General features: G+C 41.8%; 1 protein-coding gene across 2 annotated transcripts in view; it reads left to right on the top strand.

The window, feature by feature from the left end:
• Fyb2 (FYN binding protein 2) overlaps window positions 1-22,333 on the top strand; it is a 107,718-nt gene extending 85,385 nt beyond the window's left edge. For both annotated transcript variants that reach the window (XM_021159645.1, XM_029476298.1), the window contains 11 exons: window positions 888-1,002; window positions 1,091-1,131; window positions 4,477-4,540; window positions 5,569-5,667; window positions 7,264-7,295; window positions 8,954-9,026; window positions 15,887-15,973; window positions 18,772-18,865; window positions 21,063-21,219; window positions 21,305-21,338; window positions 21,603-22,333. In XM_021159645.1, coding sequence (XP_021015304.1) covers window positions 888-1,002; window positions 1,091-1,131; window positions 4,477-4,540; window positions 5,569-5,667; window positions 7,264-7,295; window positions 8,954-9,026; window positions 15,887-15,973; window positions 18,772-18,865; window positions 21,063-21,219; window positions 21,305-21,338; window positions 21,603-21,615 — 809 coding nt within the window. In that variant the 3' untranslated portion in view covers window positions 21,616-22,333. The remainder of the gene's footprint in view (window positions 1-887; window positions 1,003-1,090; window positions 1,132-4,476; window positions 4,541-5,568; window positions 5,668-7,263; window positions 7,296-8,953; window positions 9,027-15,886; window positions 15,974-18,771; window positions 18,866-21,062; window positions 21,220-21,304; window positions 21,339-21,602) is intronic.
• The last annotated feature ends 1,427 nt before the right edge of the window (window positions 22,334-23,760 follow it).

Genomic DNA, 23,760 nt, shown 5'->3' on the forward strand with positions numbered 1-23,760 from the left:
GAGGAACCGCCAGACTGATTTCCACAGTGGTTGTACAAGCTTGCAATCCCACCAACAATGGAGGAGTGTTCCTCTTTCTCCACATTCTCGCCAGCATCTGCTGTCACCTGAATTTTTGATCTTAGCCATTCTGAAAAAACTAAAACTAAAAAAATAAAAACAAAAAACCACAAAACAAACCTACCAAAAAGACTAGAAGTGCCATTTTGATGGTAGAGAAAAATATCCAGGGCTGAAGGACTTCAACACAGAAGGTCAGAAGTGGCATTTCACTGGGGAAGAGCTTTGGTGTGCCAGGGAATTAGCATTCATTGTGTGTATACACTGGATTCTTGCATAGTCACACAGCAGGGCCTGTTCTTATTACCCCAGCTTCCAGGAGTTGCAACAGGCTCAGCCAGTGGCTTATCCAAGACCGTGCAGACCATGCTGCCAGTCTCACTGCTGTAACTAAACAGACAACAGAAGAGAGGCAAGGGTGGGGTTAACTCATAGTTTTACTCTATAGTCTTTGGCTCTAACCACTTTTAGGTCTATGATAGAACACAGCATCGTAGCATGGAGGCATGTGGAAGAGGAAGCGGGTCATGGTTGACATGAAGCAGAGAGGAAGAAGGGATAGGGTTAGCCTTTAAAGGGTGCCCCTTACTGACCTCATTCCTCTAACCAGGCTCCACCTCCTGAAATTTTAGAACCTAGCAGTATCTCTTTTGAGCCAGGGGTTCGGGGCCCATCTCTTGCTCCAACCAACACATGCCAAGGTGGCAGTCCAGTTTCATCACCTTTACTCTGCCTTTGCCTGCTGCTGCTCCATTGCCAGGGATGAGTGCAGCTGTGTCTCTAATAGCTAATGACAACTGTCTCGGGGTTCTCCATTGCCCTTACAGGTGGGTATGTGGAGGCTTTGGAGGTGACAAAAGAAACGCCAAGTCCCAGCACCATTAGGTCAAGCTCCTCTTCAGAGAAGACGTATGATGATGTGGAGTGCTCCAGAGAAGATGTGTAAGTGTATTCTGCCCTTCCAGCAGGATGAATCCAGTGAGACTGTGGAGGCGCAGTAGGCTGATGATCTTTCTATCTTTCTCTACAGACGAAAGTGGGACTTCTCCAGCTCATTCACCTCAGACAGTGGTAAGTGCTGGTTGGAAACAGCAGAGTGCTCCTGAGGCCGAGCAGTGACCTCAGCCTTTTACTTGGGCACATTTTCAATGGTTAGAAACTGGGTGGTGAGATAGTAAGCGAAGAGAATGGTGGTCCCAAGGCATACGCTTAAGAGGCCGGAGCAGTGTTCTTGTGACTGAAAGCAATTTCACATGAAACAGCATCTCTCTGGGGCGTCTTCAAAGCACAAGTCTGACGAGTGATGTGCAGTTTTTATTTAAAATATCATCGGGGCTTCCTACAACTAGTAGATTGTAATTATGTGTATGTGAGGGCTTGCGGGTATGTGCCTATGTGTTGCATTCTCTGAAGGTGGATTTTCAGGCATGTTATTAACCACCTGATATGAGTGTGTGGAAGCCAAACTTGGGTCCTCTACAATCTAAGTATGTAGCTCCAACTTCCCAGTGCTTTTAATAGCAATATCAACATGGCCTAATGGCTTTGAATGGCCTGGTCCTCTCCACAGCATCAGTGCGACTCCATCTATATTCCACACTATATTCAGTTCTCCCTTTGAGAGGCTTCCATGTTGACTCTTCTCTACTTCCACAAATGCCAACCAAAATGTGTTTGCAGATGCCTACCCCCAACTAAAGTAACACTGGCCTTCCTGGGATACCTCAAGTGGCTCTTATCAGCTTTGTTTCATCTTTATTCTTGACACTTTCGAACATTTCCAAGAACTTTAGTTGTTTTCATACCTTTTCATCCTCCTTTCTCCCCCACTGAAGCTTTTCTCCCCTTCAAGCCCCTTTCACTTCCATGCCTTCTTTTTGCGTGTGAACCACTGCATTTGGGTTTCTTACCAGAGCATAGCTAGTAGGTTACTCACTAGAGCAAGGTCAGCTTATGAGTGGCTATGCCATGGAAGAAAACAACACACCCTCCCTGCAAAACTAGTAGTCCATCAAGGAAGTGGAGTGTTCTGTGGGTCCCCTGCCCTTGATGAGATACCATGGGTCCAATCTTCAGCAGATGAATGGTGATAACCACAGCTGTAGTTATGTGGACAATGGTCATGTCACATCCAGAAGATGTCTTTGGGGCACACATCTCTTACAGTATCTCAGTTCTATTATCCACAGTGTTCCATAGGCCTTGTAGGCAGTGATCCAGCTGTCTCATTTAGAGCCAAGCCCTCGACTACCACTAAATTTGGGTGCTTTGACCAGTTATCGGGCTTTACACTGTGAGTTACCTACCCCTAGAAGATGTTCCTCTGATGACGGCTGTGTGTCGGTCTAATCTGCAGATCTAAGCTCAAGTATCTAGGTAGCAATTTGTGAATATGATCACTTAGCAGTAACAGCAGCAGCAACAACAACAACAAATAATAGGGCTGGAGATGGCTTAGTAAATAAGAAAACTTATTGCTCTTCCAGAGAACCCAAGTTCAATTCCCAACACCCATCTGGCAGCTCACAACCATCTGTAATTCTAATTCCAGGCTATCATGTCCTCTTCTGGCTTCCATGGGTACTAGGCACACATATAGTACAGAGTAAAAATACACATAAAATAATATATTTTTAAAAAATAACACCATTTTCCCTAGCCCCCATGCATCTGCTCTGTACCAGGCTTACAGAACCAGATATGAATTTCTTCTTGAGAAGTAGGCATGAAAACCAATCAGAAAGTGGTAAGTTACCACCATACCCATCATGCCACTATTAAACTAGAGGGTTTGATAGGCCCAGCAGGGCATATTGTAGCTTACAGGATTCACAGCTGGAACACTATTGATGAGGTTTCCCCATCAGTAGGCTACAGAGCACCTTCTGGCACCACAAAGCTAGACAGTGATGGGAAAGTATCTCAGATTTAGCTTGATTCCTCTGTCATGACCAAAAGTGTGGTGTCTTCGGGAGATAGAGTTTTACCACCAACTTCCATTGGACAGCCAAGCACAATGAAATTACCTTGTACTGTCTTGAGAACTCTGAGGTATCTCATATCTGGCACTGATAATTTTTGTTCACTAACCCATGACTTTTGGGAAAAGCATTACCCACCCATATAGGATGTCTAGTTACTGTTCTATTGCTTTGAAGAGACACCATGGCCAAGGCAACTCTCATAAAAGAAAGCATTTGACTGGGGTCTTGCTTACAGTTTTAGAGAGTTAGTCCTTGATCATCAGGGCAGGAAGCAGACATGCATGGCACTGGAGCTGTAGCTTTGGATCCCAGATCCAAAGGCAGTAGTAGGAGGAGGGAGAGGAGAAGGGAGAGGGAGGGAAGGAGGGAGAGAGTGAAGAGAGAGAAACTGAGACAGAGACAGCATCTGGGGAGCAGGGGAGTACTGAGACTGGCATGGCATTTTGAAACCCCAAAGTCCACTCCAAGTGACACACCTCTTCCAACAAGGCCATGCCTCCTTCCAAAACAGTTCCACTCCTTGGTGACTAAGCAATCAAATATATGAGCCTCTTGGGGCTATTCTAAATCCAGATGATACCTCCATTCCAACTTTGTTTTTAGGTAATATTTTCTAATATAAAATAGCAAGTTTCCATATCCTCTTTTTAAAAAAGAAAATCTATAGTTTTAATTACCCATCCCTCCTTTCCCTACCCTTTCTCCTACCTTCTTTCCCATTTTCTGATTAGACTTACTCAGGGAGTTCCAGGATAACCTGGGCTAAAGAATGAGACACTCTCTACCTGTAATATAACACACACACACACACACACACACACACACACACACCAACTAATCAAATACTATTTCAGGCATCCTCCTTAGAATCCAGAAATTTGATATGAGAAACAACCTCAGAGAACATTAAACCTAATACCTTTCGTGAGAGAACAAAAGTACAAAGAAGCTGAGGAACTCTGCATGCACACTGTGTTCCAGTCAAGTTTGAAATCTTAACATTTATTCTTTGAATCCAATACTGTTTCCTTTAGACTCGGTTTCCAGGCTACACTCAGCATCCACCTATGTGTAGCAAGCGTATGTGTTACACTGGGGCAAAGGAAGATATTCTTCACCATGCGTGGGTGCCCTTCCTTCCCCAGTATTTAGCATGCTGTCCCTCACTAACCCTGGGAAGGAAGGAGAGTAAAAGGGAATTGTTAAGAAATAGCTTTCTTTGGCTGAGCCAGATTCCCATATGGAATCAGAGGCAAAAGATAGACCTAATTTTTCTCATTTGTAAAAACCTTTATATATAAGTTTATGAATTTTTTTACCACATGCTTAGGGAAACTTGCATAATTTCAACAAAACCCCTTAACTAAATAAAGTTGAAAGTACTTGGCAGCTCATAGGTATTCATTCATTTCTCTGTGTGTTTTAATTTCAGAAGAAAATAGTGAAGAAATGTATGAAGATATCTACAAAGCAAAGAACGATGATCCTAAAACAGAGTGAGTGTCTTTCCTGGACTGTAGGCTGAGGGTGTTTCCTGTTTACCCAGGAAGCCAGGATTTAAGACATGGCCCCATGTCCCACCACCATTGTGGATGGAAGATTACACAGAGGGATGCTAAGCTATTGAAATATGGCACTATCAGTCGGCAGCATATTCACCACTGTGTACAATCACACGCCATAATATTGAAGATTCATTGCTCTCTCCTTTGAGCAAAATGTCCATTTTCTAGAGTAGGGAACTTTTATAATATGTGTTAAGAATTAGTTGAGACACAAAACGTAAATAACAATAGACTTTGCCTTGACTTTGTAGTTGGTTTCCCAGGAACAAAGCACAAACTTTAACTCCGCCCTTGTCTTTGTGAGTTAGTCAGACTCTGGGATTTACCCACTAATGTTGCAAACAACGTTTGTTCAAATGAGCAGCATTGGCCAAGTTTAATTATAAGCAGCCAGAAAAAGAAAAACAGAATGTTCAACAGCGATGAGTCTGGGGACAAAGGGCGCAGGGATCCTGGCAGGTTATGTGGGTGAATTCCCTTTCGTCTCCATCCCCCGAAGCCAAAAGGATGTTTAGAAAAATTTCATCAGATGGCTCGTGAGCATGTCACCACAGCTGTTCACTCAGTTACTGAAGAGTATGTTACAAATCAGGGATGGCAATTTCAGGAGTCAGTAATTCCGCTGATGTATCTCCAGTACCATGTAGAGGGAGTATTTCCCTAGGTTATTTTTCTCCCTGGGAAAGCAAGATTTTGCTTCATAATCTCTACCTCCCAAAAAAATGCACACTATTTGTGGTAGATGAATGTTTGTACACACTATAATCACTCTATTCGTGGTTGCCTCAGATACACTTTATATCTCAGCAGAATCTCAGCAGACTTCACTCGTACTCGCTGAGGCATTTCCTTGTGCTTCCTTCCTGCGGACGTGAGCCTGAAGTCTCTGATCCATAGTTATCCAAGAGCATTGTCTCTGACTTCTAGTACTCTCTCAAATGCTCCATGTTTCCTCTTAGAGTAGCTGGGAGGACAGCACTGAGAAGACTGCAGCAGATCTTCAGGAAAGAAAACGTAATGTTCGGAATGAAGAAAACCAAGTCAAAAGAAATTGTCAGGTAAGCTGTCCCCTTTAGCCTTTCTCCCAGATGCCATCAGCAACACTGGCCTTGAAGACACATAGGATGCTGTTGTACATCCAATTCTCAGCACCAGTGACAAGAGAATCAGAACCTACAACTATAAAGGCCCCGATTACATGATACCCTAAGAAACTAGTGAGGAGAAAAAAATTACCAGAATAAGCAAGCAAGATCCAGAATGGAAAATGTGCTGTCATCTTTGACATCTTGGGTCACTAGCACTAAATATGATGTTAGTGTTTACATCGTTTTGTGCTCTCTTGGCGACACAACCTCCAGTGGTCTGACGTGTGTACCTGTCCAGATTCACTTTGTCTCCCTTGTTAGCAGCAGTGTGCTTGTGATGTGGACATGGGTTACCTGCATGAGGTTTGTGCATCTCAAGATCTTGGACTTAGAACCCCCCTCCTCCATCTCCTCATGTAACCTCCACTCTTAGCCTCTGGGAAGGTTCCAAATCCACAAACAGTGAAAGAGAGAGGAGTTTCTTCCATTTGTGCTTATAGGACTTGGCTCCCTTGTGGGCGCAGTGGAAGGGGGACTGTGCAGTCTCTGGAGACATTTCTTTCTCCACAACATCAATACCGACTGACAGGTCTAGATCTGCCCTCTGTGAGGGCAATTTGCCAAGTAATCATCTGCACTCAGATAGGATGAAGCTATTCTTCTCTCAAGTTCTTCCCAGTTATAAACTCTTGCAGTTTTGTGATTTTAAGCTCAGCGGTCTGCTGGAGCTAGATCTCCCAAGACATCCAACCAGACATGAATGTGGGTTCTGCAGTTCTCATCACAGCACAGAGCACTGTTACTTTATTTTCTATCTCCCTTCAGGACAGAAACTGTATCCAATCATCCCACATAAGAGCCTGGCTTGTGGCTAATACAAAAACACCTATAGTATTGGCTTGAAATTAAAGGCTGCAAAGGCACAGGCCTATCTGTGTCTCTGTCTCCCTCCCTTCTTTCCTAACACGCATCTCTTTCCATGTGACCTCCTTAGCAACGAGAGACAAGAACCAAATCTATCTATACTCCATGGTCTCTCCCACTTGGCAGGTTGCCGTCTTACATTTCCGCCTGACAGGGATTTCTCTGTGCAAGTCTTCCTTTGGCTTAAGAAACAGACAGGATGCAGTGTATGCAGAGGACCTATGGATTTATCTGTACCCTGTTCTTTTGCATTCCTCGTGGTCATTTAGTACATCTGACTGTCTCTTAGAAGACTAACAGATAGTTGTGGGTTCTGTGGATGCAGGTCTAGGCAGCCTGGGTGGATAGTTGGTTAGGTAGGTAGGAAGTGAGTTACTGGCAGTCCACAGGGATGGATACGCTCATTTGGAATGGGGTATGGACAATCAAAACAGAGCTGCAAGAGTCTCACTTGACAGACTGGCCTGGAAGTACCATCTGGACCAGATACTTGCCATCAGGATGATGACATCTGGACCAGGCAGGTACCTGCCAATAGGATGTCATCTGGGCCAGGCACCTGCCAATAGGATGGCATCTGGAATTTGTCTGTTCATGAGCATGACTTTTTTTCCTTGACCTTTTTTGTCTTTTCCTCCTTAGCAATGGATTTTCCGTGTCACTGCCTGACTTAGGTAAGTATCATTTGCTTGCTGTTGTCCACCAGTATTGCTGTCTTCAGGACTGGTGTATTAAGGGGCAGGGGAAGAATGGTGGTTTCCCAATGAAAAAAAAAATGGACCCATCAGAATGAAAGAAGATATCTCCAACAGCAGTACTTCCTGCTTTGGAGCGATGAGAAAACTTTTTCTGGCATTTCCATAAATAGATGTTACTCTCTTTTTAGGAGGCTTCTAGGACCCATAGCCATACTTTGTGATGGGGGTTTGTTCCCGAGTGTCTCTGACTATGAAGTTAGGCATTCTGCATTGATCTGCACAGCTCTAGTGGATTTGTTAGCAAGGCTAAGACATGATAAGTTGAGTATAAGCATGCTGCAGTCCACACAGTAGCTGACTAAAAATGGGTCACTGGTTGTCTAAGTTATCACAGTGCCTGACACATAGGATGCTCTCAATACATATCCAGGACATGGAACTTACCAATAAACAAGATCTGTGGGATTTTGTTCATGGTTTTTGTTCATGGGCACTAGGAATATAGTTACTTTCATCAACAACTGTGATTAGATTTCAGAATTATAAGCTACCGAAGTAAATAGCAAAGGTTATATAGACCTGATAAAATTGCAGCTCTCTCAAATATTGTCATAAAAAACTTAAAAGGCAACTTGGAATAGGAATTCATCTTACAGATGGATTACTTCTAATCCCCAATACCACAAACCAAAATCTGAAAAAATTTTTATTGCTGACAGAATTGAAAATTTCTACATCTGACTCCATGTGACATAGCAGGCACAGTAAAATATTGTATGAAGTTACTATTAGAATACGTGTAGCAAGTGTATATAAACTATTAACTAGTTTCAAGTTTCCATTTGACTTCTACTTCCAAGATATAATCTGTATATTTCCCGCTATGTATGTACAAACACTGTAAAATCCAAAAAGACTTGATGTCTGAAACTTTCTGTCCCAAAGCACTTAAATAAGGGCTGTTGAATCTATATACCCCCCAGCCAAAGCTTAAAGGTACTGTGAGAAATTAGCAAAGCTAAGAGTAATAATGAATACTGGAAAATGAATTGTGAATATATCAAAGTGTCCCAGACTTTTTCAAATGGTGAATCACTTAAAAATCATAGAAGTCTATGTTGCACGGTAGCATGAGCATTACAAGCTAGAAATAACTAATTATCATTATATGCTAACTCAGATTCAATGTAATACAATAGCATTCTAAAGAAACAATTGCTTCAAACTACTGGTGTGAAATAAGGAAACGTGTGTGTGTGTGTGTGTGTGTGTATGGTAGGCAGAGACCAGCAATACATTCCCATTTCCCCTCCAATGGGTATTATGAAAAGTCCCCTCAAAGTTCTAGCAATATAAATCATTTTTCAGTTCCAGAAAATGGTACAACTTACAATTCGATGAAATCAAATTGATGTAAATACATATACAGGTCAGATGCTCAGCGAGCTCACTGCGTTTTATTCCCTCAGTTGTGTTTCTTCCCCACGAGAGACTCATTCTGCTCCAGCCCGTCTATGTAATCAGATAAAAGGCTTGAGGACACATTGGGATAATTAGGTCATTGTGTATAATTTGGAAAGCCAGAGGTGTACGATGCATACCTAATAATTTTTTTGATCCTGTCTGTGCCCTAGGACCTAGGTCTCAGGATGGTTCTCAGGATGGTATCATCTACGATGATGTGGATACACGTGAGAAAGAACCAAAGTAAGCCAGTTCACTTCACTGGTCATCCCTGGGGGCACAACCATGGCCTGATGCTTTGCTAAAGACAGTCAGAGTGGCAGATGCTGACAGAGGTGCTATTCCTTGTGATCTGAAGGGAAAACAATGAGTGTTCCCAGTGGTGGCCCAGCCGTGGTACCAAGCCACAGGCATTGGAGCTTCGGAGTCTGTGTTTCTTATCTTTGAGTCTCGAAAATTTCAGCACATTCAAATAGTAATCTTTTGTGTATACTGAAAAGTGCCGGGTAGCAAGGCTGTTTGATAGGACAGTTTTCAAGGACTAAACCACTATCTCTATTATCTCTAGAAAGGAAGCCATAATCAGACTCAGGGCCCCTCCCAGTTGCTGCCTGTCCTCCAACCGTTCATTCTCCACCCAACAGCTAGTGATGGGGACCTCTCGTTTTCAGTCACCTGACCCTGATCACTGGGCAGGGACTCATGCTGTCTTGGTAAAGCTACTAAAAAGCTGTTGTTAAACCAAGAGATATTCTTAAGACCATACCATAATTGAGTTTTTCTACAGTGTTTTAAAATTCTGGTCATGCAATCTTTACAGGGACAACACATCCTGTTGTCCCCGTGTTTCCATGGAATGGTTCCCATTCCTTCTCTTGCTTGTCTTAAACTTTGTATGTGAGGTTTCTTCTCCCACCCATGCCTTAAGTCGCAACTGTTCAGATGCCCCTATAACAGTTCTATTATCCCGTCAAACATCCTTTGTGTTTCTTTTTGGCAGGACTGAGGATTGTTATAAGGCCTCCTGTATGCAAGGCAGGCACTGCACACTGCCCTCTCTAGGCAGGCACTGCACAGTGCCCGAGTCCTTTCACTTTAAGTATTTTATTTTATTCAAGGCTTTGCTAAGTTGCCAAAGCTGGCTTTGAACTTGGGATTTTCCTGCGTTAGATTACCAAGTAGCTTGAATTAGAGGTGTGATACCCCAGTCTTCCCTCCTGTATATTTTTTAGTGTTTTCTCCACTACCCCAAGAATTATAACCAAAATATCAAAAGTTAAATTTTAAGGCCAGATTAATTTTTCTGAGTTCCAGGAAGCCTTGAGAGCCATATGCCCTAAGCTCAGGAGGTTTGTAATAATACGGAATACAGTTTTCTCTTATCCAAATCTGTCTTCTAATCTCTATGGTAGTGATTAGAAACACAGTTGCCCCTAGGTTTGATCCCGGATTTCCTCAGTTTTCCTGCCTGCCATCCCAAGGCTTTGTTCTAATGTCTCTGACACTTCTCACTTCCCCTCCCTCACCATATGACCACGACTACCACCTGTGTTGCTTCTTAAAGAGATTTCCCTAAGTCCACAAGTGGCCATTTTACTAGTTAACAAATGCAGTCATGTCACAAAATCTACACTCCATCAGCTTTAAACATTCAGTACTTACCTAACCATCATTCTCAAAATGCCATCCACACTGCCCCCTGCAACCCTCAGCCTCTGCACCCGCCCCGCCCCGCCCCACTCCACACTACTGGGAGTTCCTTGAACTCCAAAACTGTCCAATATTCCAAACCTTCAAGTCTTCCAGTGCTATTAATTCATTCAACTAACACTTACTGATAGTGTCCTCAGTGCCAGATATTGGGTGTAAAGTAATTCACAAACAAGATATGATACATATCTTAGAGAAGGAACAATTTCTCTCCAATTATGCACTAGAATTTGGTTGTGTTGGACAAGAATATTTTGAAAGAGATGCAGGTATGTGGGAAGCATGCTACATAGCCCTTGTTATTTTATGTTATTTTATTTTATTCAGGATTTTGCCAAATTGCCCAAGCTTGCCTTGAACTTGGGATCTTTCTGCCTTAGATACCCAAGCTGCTCAAATTACAGGTGTGGTTCCCCAGGTTTGTTGGAGCATAAGGCATATAATCGGAGCATAAGTAGATGTCACATGGTATGAGATTGGAAGGTGGCCCTGGAATTTTTAGACAACAGCCCTGTAATACCAAGTTAAATTAATAAAACTTTTTCCTTGAAAAATAAATTCTATTTGTAACAGTACATTATAAAGCACAATAAAACCAGCCAGCCCATATCTATTGAACAAGAAGTAGAATATGACCAATACTATCCTCATCACCATATGCTCATCCCACACCCGCTCACCCTCCCACCTGCACACGCCCCACCTGCATGTCCCCCAACCTGTACACATACCCCAACCTGCTCACCCCTCACCTGATCACCCCTCACCTGCTCACCCCTCACCTGCTCATCCCCATCTTCTCACCTGCTCACCCCCATCTTCTCACCTGCTCACCCCCTCACCTGCTCACCCCTCACCTGCTCACCCCTCACCTGCTCACCCCTCACCTGCTCATCCCCATCTTCTCACCTGCTCACCCCCATCTTCTCACCTGCTCACCCCCTCACCTGCATACTCCTCACCTGCTCACCCCTCACCTGCTCACCCCCATCTTCTCACCTGCTCACCCCCATCTTCTCACCTGCTCACCCCCATCTGCTCAACTGCTCACCCCCTCACCTGCATACTCCTCACCTGCTCACCCCTCACCTGCTCATCCCCATTTTCTCACCTGCACACCCCCATCTGCTCACCTGCTCACCCCTCACCTGCACACTGGTTTCCTCCAGGGTGAGTGCCTTTTCTGCTTTTGTGCTTTTCTTGTTCAAAACAAACAAAAAAAATATTATCAAATTATAGATGACAAAATTACTGTTTCATTGTAAAAATGATTTCATCCGTTATACTGAATTCTGTAGCTTTGGTTTTACTCAGTTCTACTGCTTTGCTGCCATGCTTCCTTCATTTTTCCTGCTCTTTGATTAATATTCCAGTATGCATATTGCCACATTAATCCATTCTCTTGGTAGGCATTTAGTTCCTGAGTGATTGTGCATGTGCGATCAGTACTTCCACAGATATTGATTCCTGGTATCCTCATGTACTTGGAAGAAGAAATACAGACCAAACATGGGATACAAATTCACAGTGCCGTTCCAGCATGTAGGGTTTGCCCTGGTTCCCACATAACACACAGAACAAAAAGAAGACATTTTTGCCACATTGGTGTCTGTAAATAGTCTCACATCATAGTACTTCGCATCACTTCACGCTTCAGTGCAGTTACTCACACTCCGTCGCTCCTCTACTCGTTTCATATCATTTGACTGCTTTTCTGTGGTGGTGTCGGTATTTTTCTTCTTCTTAGGTTTTAAAACAATTCATTTTGGATACAACTCTTTTCCTCTCTCGTGCCATTTATTACTACATATTCTCCACCTGTTGGATAGCATTCTTGACTTCCTTTCTAGTCTTCCAAAGAATAGAAATTCAAATTCTTTTTTTTTTAAGATTTATTTATTTATTATATGTAAGTACACTGTAGCTGTCTTCAGACACTCCAGAAGAGGGCGCCATATCTCGTTATGGATGATTGTGAGCCACCATGTGGTTGCTGGGATTTGAACTCTGGACCTTCGGAAGAGCAGTCGGGTGCTCTTACCCACTGAGCCATCTCACCAGCCCGAAATTCAAATTCTTAATGTATCCTTTAAATTACTTTTTATTATTGCTTTCTATATCTTTTAGAGAACTTTCTCCTAGCTTGCTCAACATTCTCCTATATTCTCTTCTAAAAGTTGCAGCTTTGCCTTTTAAACTAAACCCTTCCTTAGATCCACCCGAACTGAGATTTTTTTAGGGGGTTGTGTTTGTTTTCAAAAGAAGGTTTCTTCCCTGACTAGGGATTGAATCAGAGCCTCAGTGGTGAGAGTGTTGAGTCCTAACCCCTAGACCACCAGGGCACATCAAGTATCGCGTGAATTGAGTTTTTTTTTTTTAATAAGTGACAGCCAGTTGTTTTCTTCTATACAGAGAAATGTCTCTTATTTTCCCCAGCAATTTGCAATGCCAATTTGTTAAATCAAGTGTCCCAGCACTTTTGACGGTCTGTTTCCAGGTTCTCACTTCTCTTTTGTGGTTGCTTCTATCCTAATGACATTGTGGGAGAGGCTGCATTTTCTATTTCTTCTTCCTTTCTACTGCTTCAAAAACTTCAAAGACTTGGATATATTGTTTTAGTAAAGAAACTAAGCATGGGAGAGGGTGTCTGCCCAGCCTGCACCTGCTCTCCTGCTCTAGCTCCCTTCAAATTTCATGCACAAGCTCACACTAAACCCTGTTCTGTGCCTGGTATTGTGCAGAGCTTATAGCAGATCCACTGGGACTAGGTCAGAGTTCCTCCTCCTGGGAGCTCATACGGAAACCATCAATGAGTGAACATGAGGCCCTTAGAAAAGGAAGTAGTTTCTAGAGCTATCTTCTAGGCTTCAAAGGTAACAGATGATGAGAAGAGAGGCGTGCAAGATCCCCAGCAAGTCCTAGGGCCTCACAAAAGCCTTCTCAGGTACAGCTTCAATGACTGGAAGGGGCTGGAACCTTCATATCCTGAAGGACCCTCTGAGCAGAATCTGAAGAAAAGGCCAGCTTGGTGGCAGAGGCCTGTAATCCTGGCTACTATGGAGGTTGAAGCTGGGGACTAGCAAGTTTAATACCTACCGGGGCCACAAAGTTTGAGGTTTGAAATATAGTTAAGTGGTAGAGTGCTTGCCTTGCATGTGCCAAGACCAGAGTTCAGTTCCCAGGATTGCATATGTAAAGGAAATCAAAACATAGCATCTATGAAAATGTAAGCTTTCTAACATATGTATCATTGTGTTTAAAGGTTTCCTAGTGCAGAGTTACTGAAGTATTTAGGCTTGTCAGCACCTTAGATAACCGGATGGTTCTTAAGTCACTGAGCCATCTATCCAACTCCTATTTTATTATTTTAAAAACTAGCATACAAAGTATTTGATGCCATTAGAGCATTTACAGCATTTTCTATTGAAGTGTGTTTTAGTAGATCCCCTCTCCACCCACCTCTTCCAACCTCTATGTCCCCACCCCCTCTTAAAACTTCCTCTCTGCTCCCTTACCCTCCTCTGCAGCCCCTCCATCCTTCATGTTACATGTGTCTTTTGCCCCACCCCTTCTTCAGCACCTCTTTATCTTCTTAGTCTCCTTTGTAGACTGTTGAACTTATCTATACATGCAGAGTAATTTTAATCTAGCAACATGGCTGCTCTGGCAAGGAATCACATCCAAAGATATGATCCAACAAGAATGCAGACATGCCCTGGATTACAGTATGATCCAGCTGGAATATAGACAAGCCCTTACTAGACACCTGTAATCCCTAACAGAAGAAGTAAAGTTAGTTTGTAGAAGGAAGCAGTTATGTTTGAAAGTGACATCTAATTGAGAGGCAGACAAAGTGATGAATCAGAGTAAGATTTGACAGAATGAGTCAGAGATATGATATGCCCAACTCGCACATGAACAGATAGGAAAGAGAAGCTACTTAAAGAACAGTGCAGAGTGAGTTAGAGGTAGAGGGAAGTTCAATGAGTGGAGGTAAATTGAGTTCAGGCAATGCAGTTGAGTTCAGTTGAGTGTCATTGGATGTAGTTCAGTTGAATGCATTGAGTTCAATTGAATTCATGCAGTTTCTTTGAGTTCTACTCAGTTCATACAGTCAGTGCAGTTCAGTTTGTGGAATTCAGAGGTAGATTTTCTAAGCAGAAAGTAATTCATCAGAAGCCAAGAGAAGCCAGTTTTAATCAGTTAGTTTGGAAAGGAGTTTTGAGCCAGAACAGCTGAGTTGAACCAGCCAGCCTGAATTCAGAAAGAACTAGAAAGGATGAGCTTATTCAGCACTAAGCCTCTGAGACAAGTATATCTGGTGAAGGGAAGTTACTTTTATATATATGCATGCATGTAAATACCACAAATTAGGATCCTCATGAGAGAGAACATAGGTTTTGTCACCTAATTTAATATTATACTTTCCAGACCTATCCATTTTCCCACAAATTTCATTTTTATTTACAGCTAAAATTTCATTGTATATATGTACCACATTTTAGAAAAGAACTATATTTATTTACGTGAATGTGTCTGTGTGTGAGTATGTACATGTAAGTGCAGGCGACCTCAGAGACCAGAGGTGTTGGATCCCCTGGAGCTGAAATTACATGAAGTTGTGAGCTAGGAACTGCACTGGGTTCTTTGTAAGGACAGCACATGCTCTTATTTAGCTGTCCCTCCAGCCCCCATGCCATATTCTGATTATCCACTCATCTGTTCATAGATATCTATGTGGTTCTAATTCTTTGTTATTGTGAGTACTGGAGCAATGGATGTAGAGGTGCAAATATAACTTTAGTAGACAGGGAATTCTTTGGGATACGCCCAAGAGTGCTAGAGCTGGGTTATGTGGTCATTTTGAATTCTTCAAAACCCTCCATACTTACTTTTATAATGGTTATGCTAATCTGAACTTTCACAAGCATTCACAGTTGATGATGTTAGCCATCCCTACCAGGGTGAGGTGCATCCTCAGCTATTAGTGAATTGCAAGTTTACTAGTAGGATTCACATTTTAGGAAAAAAACAAAAACAAAACAAAAAAAACCTCCCGAGGCTCAGAAAGGACAGGTCTGATTACAAGTGGATTACAAGAATGGATAGGTATGATTACAATTTTGTTTCTGGTGAGCTCAAATTTGAGCCACTGAGAGGTCAACCGGTTTTGTCCTGTGGGCCAGTGTGGCCTCGTTGTTTTTGTAAATGAAGTCACAACAGTAGAACTATAGGATGTTCACTGCATGGCCTGGCTGTGAGTAGGGATATGGATTTCTAGATGATGTTTAAACTACTTTGGTCATTGACCTAGAAAACACTGGGGGTGGGGGGCCTGTAAATGTTTACTAGTTGAATCTTAATGTACTTGATCAAAACATTTCTCTCCTCAGTGACGAGGATAAAGTGAAAACTTGGAAGACTAAGTTTTTGATACCAAAAGGAAAAAAGTGGGGGAAAGACAGCCAGGGATCCAAAAGGTAAGAACACAAATGCACTCACAACTCCACTACCGCAATTTCTGCACCTCTTGCCAGCTGGGGGACCTTAGGCAAGTCCTTAACTTTGATTTTCAGGTTCCTCACCTGCAACTGAGAACTAGCAACACTTGCCTCACAGTACAACTGAGAGGAGATAAAAGGCATAAATACACAGTTCCTAACACCCATCCCCAACCTGTTCCCTACTCTCCATCAATGAGGAATAAAAAGGCATGGGCAGTAGCTGCTAGCAAACAATGAAGGACCTACAGATTTCTTGTCTTTTAGGCCATGGAAGCATCCCTCCAGAAGGATAGAGCTTAAATACCATGTCAACCAGAACTGACTTTGCTACAGTGTAAATTTAGTTCTGACTACAGTTAGAACGTCATCAGAGCAGGGATTGCCTTGTCATGTGTCAATGGGAGGAGAGGTCCTTGGTCTGAAGGCTCGATAGATGCCCCAGTGTAGGGGAATCAAGGGCAGAGAGGTGGGAGTGGGTGGGTGGGTGGAGGAACACCCTCATAGGAGCAGGAGGAGGGAGGATGTGATAGGGTGTTTCTGAGAAGGAGGAAAACTGGGAAAGGGGATAACATTTGAAATGTAATAAAGAAAATATCCAATAAAAAAGAACCTTAAAATTTTATTCTAATCAAGAGAATAGTTAACCAAGAAGACATTACTATATAATAAACATATGTGCACACAAAAAAGGAAAGAAAATGCAATAATGAGACTATCATTGTTTCTGAAGAGCAATGGATCAATTTCTTAGATCCTTTTATAATGGTTTCTGGGACAACTATTCTATCAATAAGTAAAGTGTTTTCCATATTAGTTAACTGACAGCTTATTCCACCAGTAAGTATAAAATATGGGTGAATATTCAAAGGCATACATGACCTAAATAGACACTGTATGTGGAGGGAACATGTGTAATGCTAATGGAACTGGCATTTGCTGTAGGTAGTTCAATGCCCTAAAGGGTGTCATCAGAGCATGATTAATTTAGAAAGATATCTCTGTGATGGGTATGCAGATGGATGTTTTACAAGAATAGACATGGAGAATAGTATTGTTGCCAGTGGTCAGGGGCTAAGAGGGATATTTCCAGGTTCTTGGCTTCTTATTCAATAAAGAAATAAAAAACAACACATGCTGCAAAGTACTGAGGGAAATTTATTCAAAGCAAAGAGCTAGAATAGGTTAGATTACACTGTAAGAGGAGCAGACCTCGAGGACTACAGGATGGTGTTTGGGGCTTCTTTATAGGAAATCTAAGAGGGGGATGCAGTTGATCACAGGTATGTAGTTTGAGTGATTTTCTTAGATTGGATAATATAATCATGTATTTCCATCCCACAATGCACCTGACTTTGTGTGTGCCCAGTTATGGGATGAGTGTAAAATAATAAGGGCTTCTCCCCTAAAAGTTCACTTAGGGACATGGTTGTCTTCATCACACATGTACCCAAAGCCAGTTCAGGCCAGATCTTCCTTTCCATTTCTGTAGCAGAACATAAGCAAGTAAAGTCTAACCGAATACGATCTAAATTTGATAGTCATTCATAGTAGGAGGTATATGCAGTATGATGCAGATTTGTCCAGAGATGTGTATATGTGGTAAAAGTCTCAAGCTGTCAAGTGCATTGTAGCTGATGGGATGGTACCAAGTAGGGTCTCAGGTTGCTACACAATGCCATATGCTTCCCCAGTAATCTGCAATGAATGTGGCTGTGACTAGAATCTTGGAAAGACATACCCCAAGACAGGAGACACTTCTCACTACAACTGATAGGACTTGTGTGGTATTACCCTGTCTGTCCATGTATGAAATGGCTAAGTAGAACCAAACTCCACTTATAAAGCAGGAGAAGGGAGGAGTCTTCAAATATAGCTTCTGCTATAGATTTGTTCATTTTATTTGCTTAACCGCACTCATTTTTACTGCATCTTGCTGTATATTCTTAATTCTGTTCATATATTCCTCACATTTCTTATTTCTATAATAAAATATTCCCCAAACTAACTTAAGACAGAAAGGTTTGTTTTAACCCACAGTTCAAAAGTACAGTCCATCACCCCAACTCTTGTTTATTTACACTGAAAGCATACAAAATTACATGTTGTCAAAACCAGTTACCTTATTGTGGTGTTTTATGATAAATGTCTCCCCACAGTCTAAGGCATTTGAATACTTTGTTCCAGTTGGTGGCACTGTTTAGGTGGCCTTTGAAAGTTTAAAGACTCCAGTTATTTCTAGTTCTCTGCTTGGTGTTTGCTGTTCTAGGTACTGTGCCCACCAGGTCCCCGCTATGATGGACTCTAATCCCCCAGGAACTGGAAACCCAAATAAATACTGCCTCCCTATCATGTGCCTTAGTCATGGTGTCATCTCACTGCAACAGAAAAAGAAAGCTAAATAATACACCTACTATTCTACAAAACACATTCTTTCTCCCTATTCCATTGCTCCTTCTGCACCCAACCGTTCTCTCTATATGGTGCTGATTTTATTCCATGCTCACTTGGTATGTATGAAGCACTGGTTAAAAAATACATACGTATGTATTGAACAGAAAAATAATTGATATTACCTTTTTCAGAAGTTATGACAATTTGCTCTAGTAGAGGGTTGTATACAGACAGATGTGTGTGTATAGGTATAGAGATATATAAAATTATACCTGTACAAAGTTGTACCTGAGTTTATCCTGAAGCAGGATGAGTTCATAGCCTCACGGATGCAGGGTGTTTGTCATGCTAAACTTACCTCTATTCATGTTATTTCTGGACAGTTTTTCTCCCAGACATTTCTTCAGAACTAAGAAGCAAAAATTAGAAAAGAATAGAATGGAAAAAGAAGAAAAACTCTTCAGAGAACGATTTCAGGTATGTTCTCTTTTGAAAGTACAAATGAACAGAAAATGAACACCACTGACAATTAAACCTTCACTCCTGAAGATTCCACCAGCTTGCGGTGTCTCAGCCACTCTGAGATAAAGGCATGATCTTTTGTCTAAGTCTGACACTTTCCTATATTGACATGCCCTTGTATATTGCTATTCTATCTGACAAACCTTCTCCAGTGTTGTTTAAGGACCTATTCAAGCCTCGCTCCCTCAGCTCATTAGTACAGCACTGGTTGGAAGGAGAGACTTCCATATTTCGGTTCCCAGCATGCTGTACGTGTAGTGTTCGAGGAGTACGGTAGCAGAATCTCAAACTCACAGCTTTTATTAAGAGTCTATGGAGCATTTTCCACGGCTCCCAAGTTGAAGTAGTCCTTTTTGAATTCATATTCTGCTGAAGTGAGAACTGAATTTGGGAAACATTTTTATCACCATCCATGCACTAGACAGCAGGTGAAGAGAGACAAATTCTGTAAAGAGGAAGCACACTGAAAGCCAAAGCTCTACCAGAAACGTTTCTTGGTAGTTCTCTCAAGTCAGGACCACAGCTAACCTGTTTTCTCTCCTCACATTCTGTCTCTGCTCTTTCTGCTTTACCAACAAACCGTTCATAGTTTTGTTTCTAAGAGAGCTTGCATCTCTACCTCCAGGCAGACTTGGTCTACCCCACATCCGACATGCCCCCTCACTTTCTCCACCTGTCCTGTTCACTTACCAAGAACCAACTGAGGCATCTTCTCATTCCAGAAAGACCTGCTCAAACCTTCTGATTAAAGGGATTGTTTTGCTCTTCAGCTTCCCGAAGGACCAACATCTATGCAGTTCATTACACAGCACTGTGAGCTGCTCCAAGACAGCTACCTTCTATGTCTTCACATCCATGTGCTGAGCAGAGCCACTACCTCAGGCTTCATACACATCCCACACTATTTTGAAAGTGAACTAAATAGGACTTTACATAAATAAACCCTTAACCACTGCTATCATCTGCTTGGCTCAAGGTGATAATGTTATTTGATTAGATCAAAACCAACAGTATAGCAACCTCTGATTGAAAAGACCCTATACTCCAGCTAGCACTTTCTCCCTTGACTATCCCACATGGGACAGAAATCCTATCTCTCTATGCAATTTAAGTCTATTCTTAATTACCTGAGGTGGGCTTCTAGTAACCTTTAGGGAAAAATTATGCCATTTCAATCCAGCTCAAATGAAAACACAGTGTGTACTTCACTGGTGAAGCTTCTTTTAAAAAAAAAAGCTGGTGTGTTTGCTAAATTCTACCATAGAAACGTTTAGTATACTTGCAACAGTAATCTGTTGAAGGCAGTCACGGGTCTTTGGCGGATAAGTATTTCAAGTAGAAAAAGAAGTGAGTGTGCTTGAGTAAGGCCTGGAGAGATGGAAGCAGGGTGCGTTTACAAAGTCTCATGGAGCTGCCTGGGGGTTCAGTAAGGAGGACAAAGACATGGAGGTGACCTACATCAGAATAGCATTTGAAGAAACCATTTTGGATTCCTAGTAAACACAAGGGGCTTGGGGGAGCACCCTTAGCCAGCTGAGGAGGAAGCTATAAGTGGAGACATTCCATTCTAATCTGGTAAAGGACATCTATGACCTAAGCTACCTGTCCCAGCTTTGTTTTCCTGGTCAGTGCATGACAAGACGAATTACTTGTAGAGGCTAGCTCGTCAGAAAGAAAATATCCTGTGGGTTTAGGAACCGAATTTCCAGTCAGAAGCTGCTGCTCCTCAAATGCTTGTCTTTCCCCCTCACACCCAACTACTGCCATTGTAAAATGCATGTGCCCTATAAAGGTGAGGATGGAGCATCATCCAGAAACAGAAAGTCAACTCTACCGCTCTGTGAAATGTTTCCTGAGTTGGGAGGTGCCTGTGTTGTTATGGTATAGCAACTGTGGTATATTCTAAGCCACCAGGACTTGTTCTAATATGTATTAGTGGATGTGAAAACAGTTTCAAAATATAATCACATTAGACAGATGTTTTATTTTGGACGTCACTATTATTTTAAGGGAGTTTCACTGTAATATCCCCATCATTTATTTTGTCCATGTATCTAGTATCCTATACTTTGAGGTTACTATATTATACCCTTCATTAATTCTGTTATAACCACCATGCAAGCATGCCCTTACTAGTAATTTCTCATTTTAGTATGGCAAAGAAATCCTGGTCATTAACAGAGCTGTAGCATGTGCCAGTAATTCACGAAATGGAATGTTTGATCTGCCAATAACTCCTGGCGAACAGCTGGAAGTCATCGACACCACTGAGCAAAACTTAGTGATCTGTCGCAATTCCAAAGGCAAATGTGAGTTTACGTTGAAATGTTTTCTTTATATTAAAGAATTTTCTCTAGAACTCTCAGGTTAGTAAAGTGAGTTTTGTTTCTACAGATGGATATGTGCTCGTTGAACATCTAGATTTCAAGTAAGTTGTTTAATTTTATATCCAATCATAAGTTGCAGGTTCTTTGATGTAGTGTTGTATATTCTAGTTTTAAAGGACCAGAGTTTATTTGGAAACTCTGTAGTGCTCTGTCTGGGATTGCATCGGAGGAGGCCATGTCATTGGACTTCCACTATACTTACCAAACTAGTATGCAGAGCCCATTTGTAAACAGTCTTTAGAAATCACCTAACTGTTCTGATAGCATGTATTTCATATGCCTGCACGTATTCCTTTCTGTCGCAGGCATCAGGGCTGATGTAATTAAGAAGGTCTGCGTGATGTCTGGATGTGTCCTAGGTCTGAGTTCGGCCCCACAGCACTTTCAGCTCCTGCCTCAAGGGTGGAAACTCTGTCAGAAACTCAGAAGAAAACCCCTTAACAAGTCAATGTTGGTTTTACGCCATAAAAGTTTGTCCTTCGATGTCTATGTCCCTGCTGGTTCAGGAGAGTATGAAGCAGTATGTTAGTATGTGAGCATGTCCCTAATGAGCCATACCCCAAGTTAGAAATCTTGCCTTCAGGCACCAGGGAGTTGGGCAGATGGTGAGTGAATTGTAACGTTAGTATACTGCACATGTAACTGCTTGGTACATAGCTACATTTCACATGAATTCTGTGTAGTAAATAATGTGACCATGTCACCACCACCTGAGCCATAATCACTTGGTTTTTTTTTTTTTTTTAACCAAAGTGAAAGACAAGTACTGCTGAAGGGATTCTTTTCTAAACTTAACCAGAACTATTGTTTAGAAGTGTTTAAGTATATTTAACAAAAATGTGAAAATATGTAAAATATATACATGTTGTATCATGTTAAAAATAGGGGGAAGGTATTAGTTTGTCTGTTTGGCTACAACACTTCCAAATATATATTTCATTTATATTAGAGTAAGTAGAAATTACAGAGTTGTAAATACGATTCTGGTTCTACCCGATATGCACTGTATGTTAATAAAGTCTAGATATGCTTTCAACTATTACTTCAGCTCATTTCCTAATCTTCCAGAACCCCGCCCCCCCCCCCCCCCCCCCCCCCCCCGCAGTTCCCAGCACTCACATGTAGTAGCCACTCTATCTCTAACTCCAGGAGATGATGTCCCTGCAGGACATCTGCCTTCATGTGACATACGTTCACGCATGAAGAATTGGGCTTTAGCAGAAGGCCCAGGGGAAGCTTTCTCCTGACAGACCCATCCTTCCTACTTGGAATCTACTTTTTAGGCTTCTGTGGTCTTCCATCTTCCTTTACATGGTCCCAATGGCACATGCCAATAAAGGGCATTTCACCCTAAAAGAGATGAATCAAAGGTATTTACAGAGTTCTAAGTTTATAAAATCAAACAGGCACATTACCACAAATATAAAAGCTAAACACATAAACAGAATGGCTTAAAGATTAAGAAAGGTGTTACAGCTAAAGTGGTACAAAGCTTGGTGTCAAAGAAAGGCAGAAACTAGAAAAATCGAATCTTCCTGGAGAATGCCGAGAAAGTGAGGCTAATAATATGCAAAGTCTGGGGAGAAGTTCTGTTTGGAGAACTTCCTCTAAAGACTGGGGACCCATTCAAGGATTAGGCTAAGAAAAAATGCCAATGTTAATAGGGTTACAGATTATAGAGAAAAAAGACTTCCTTGCAATATTCGATTAGGGAAATTTCACAAAGCTTCCACAGGTAGATGAAGAGCTCCAGGCAATCAATGGTTGCTGAGAGGGCCTCTTTCCTAGAGGGTTAAGCTCTCTGATAGGAATCAACACTACACACATGTACAGAACATTAAATGAGGCCACTAGGCTGTTAGTCATGTTTGGAAGTGAACTTCAACAGGCAAAGACAAATGCAGCCTTAACGTGTCAGCACAAGTGAATGGAACAAGCCATACTGATGTCTGGCATGTTAGACTCAAAACTGAAGCCCAGCACAGGAGGTAACCAATGCCACTTCATTTTGATCCCAGGAATAAATCTAAGCATACACTCAGCAAAGAGCAGTGCACCTGATTTCATTAGACTGACCCGTCTAGATATAACAGCATTAGACTGACCTCCATATAGAAATACTGGTAGGTGACTTCAATGCCTTGCTCTCACCAACAGTCACCCAGACACATAAGCAAGTAAACTCCAAATGAATGGAACAGACATCTGCGTAATATTTCACCTGCAGAGTGCACATTATTTTCAGCAATTGTACAAAGCAAGTCCTTTCAAATCTTTTTTAAAAAAATCTAGAATAGCAGAAAAATTAGAGTATTTCTCATGAAAATAGAACAACATATTATTGAACAATGAGTGGGTCATTTTTATAAAAAAAAGAGGGAAATTTCAGGAATTGTAGAACACAATCATAATAAACACATGGCAGAATCTGTACTATATCCTGAAAATCTTTCTACAGTAGGA

Source organism: Mus caroli, chromosome 4, assembly GCF_900094665.2.
Source record: "Mus caroli chromosome 4, CAROLI_EIJ_v1.1, whole genome shotgun sequence".
Taxonomy (NCBI): domain Eukaryota; kingdom Metazoa; phylum Chordata; class Mammalia; order Rodentia; family Muridae; genus Mus; species Mus caroli.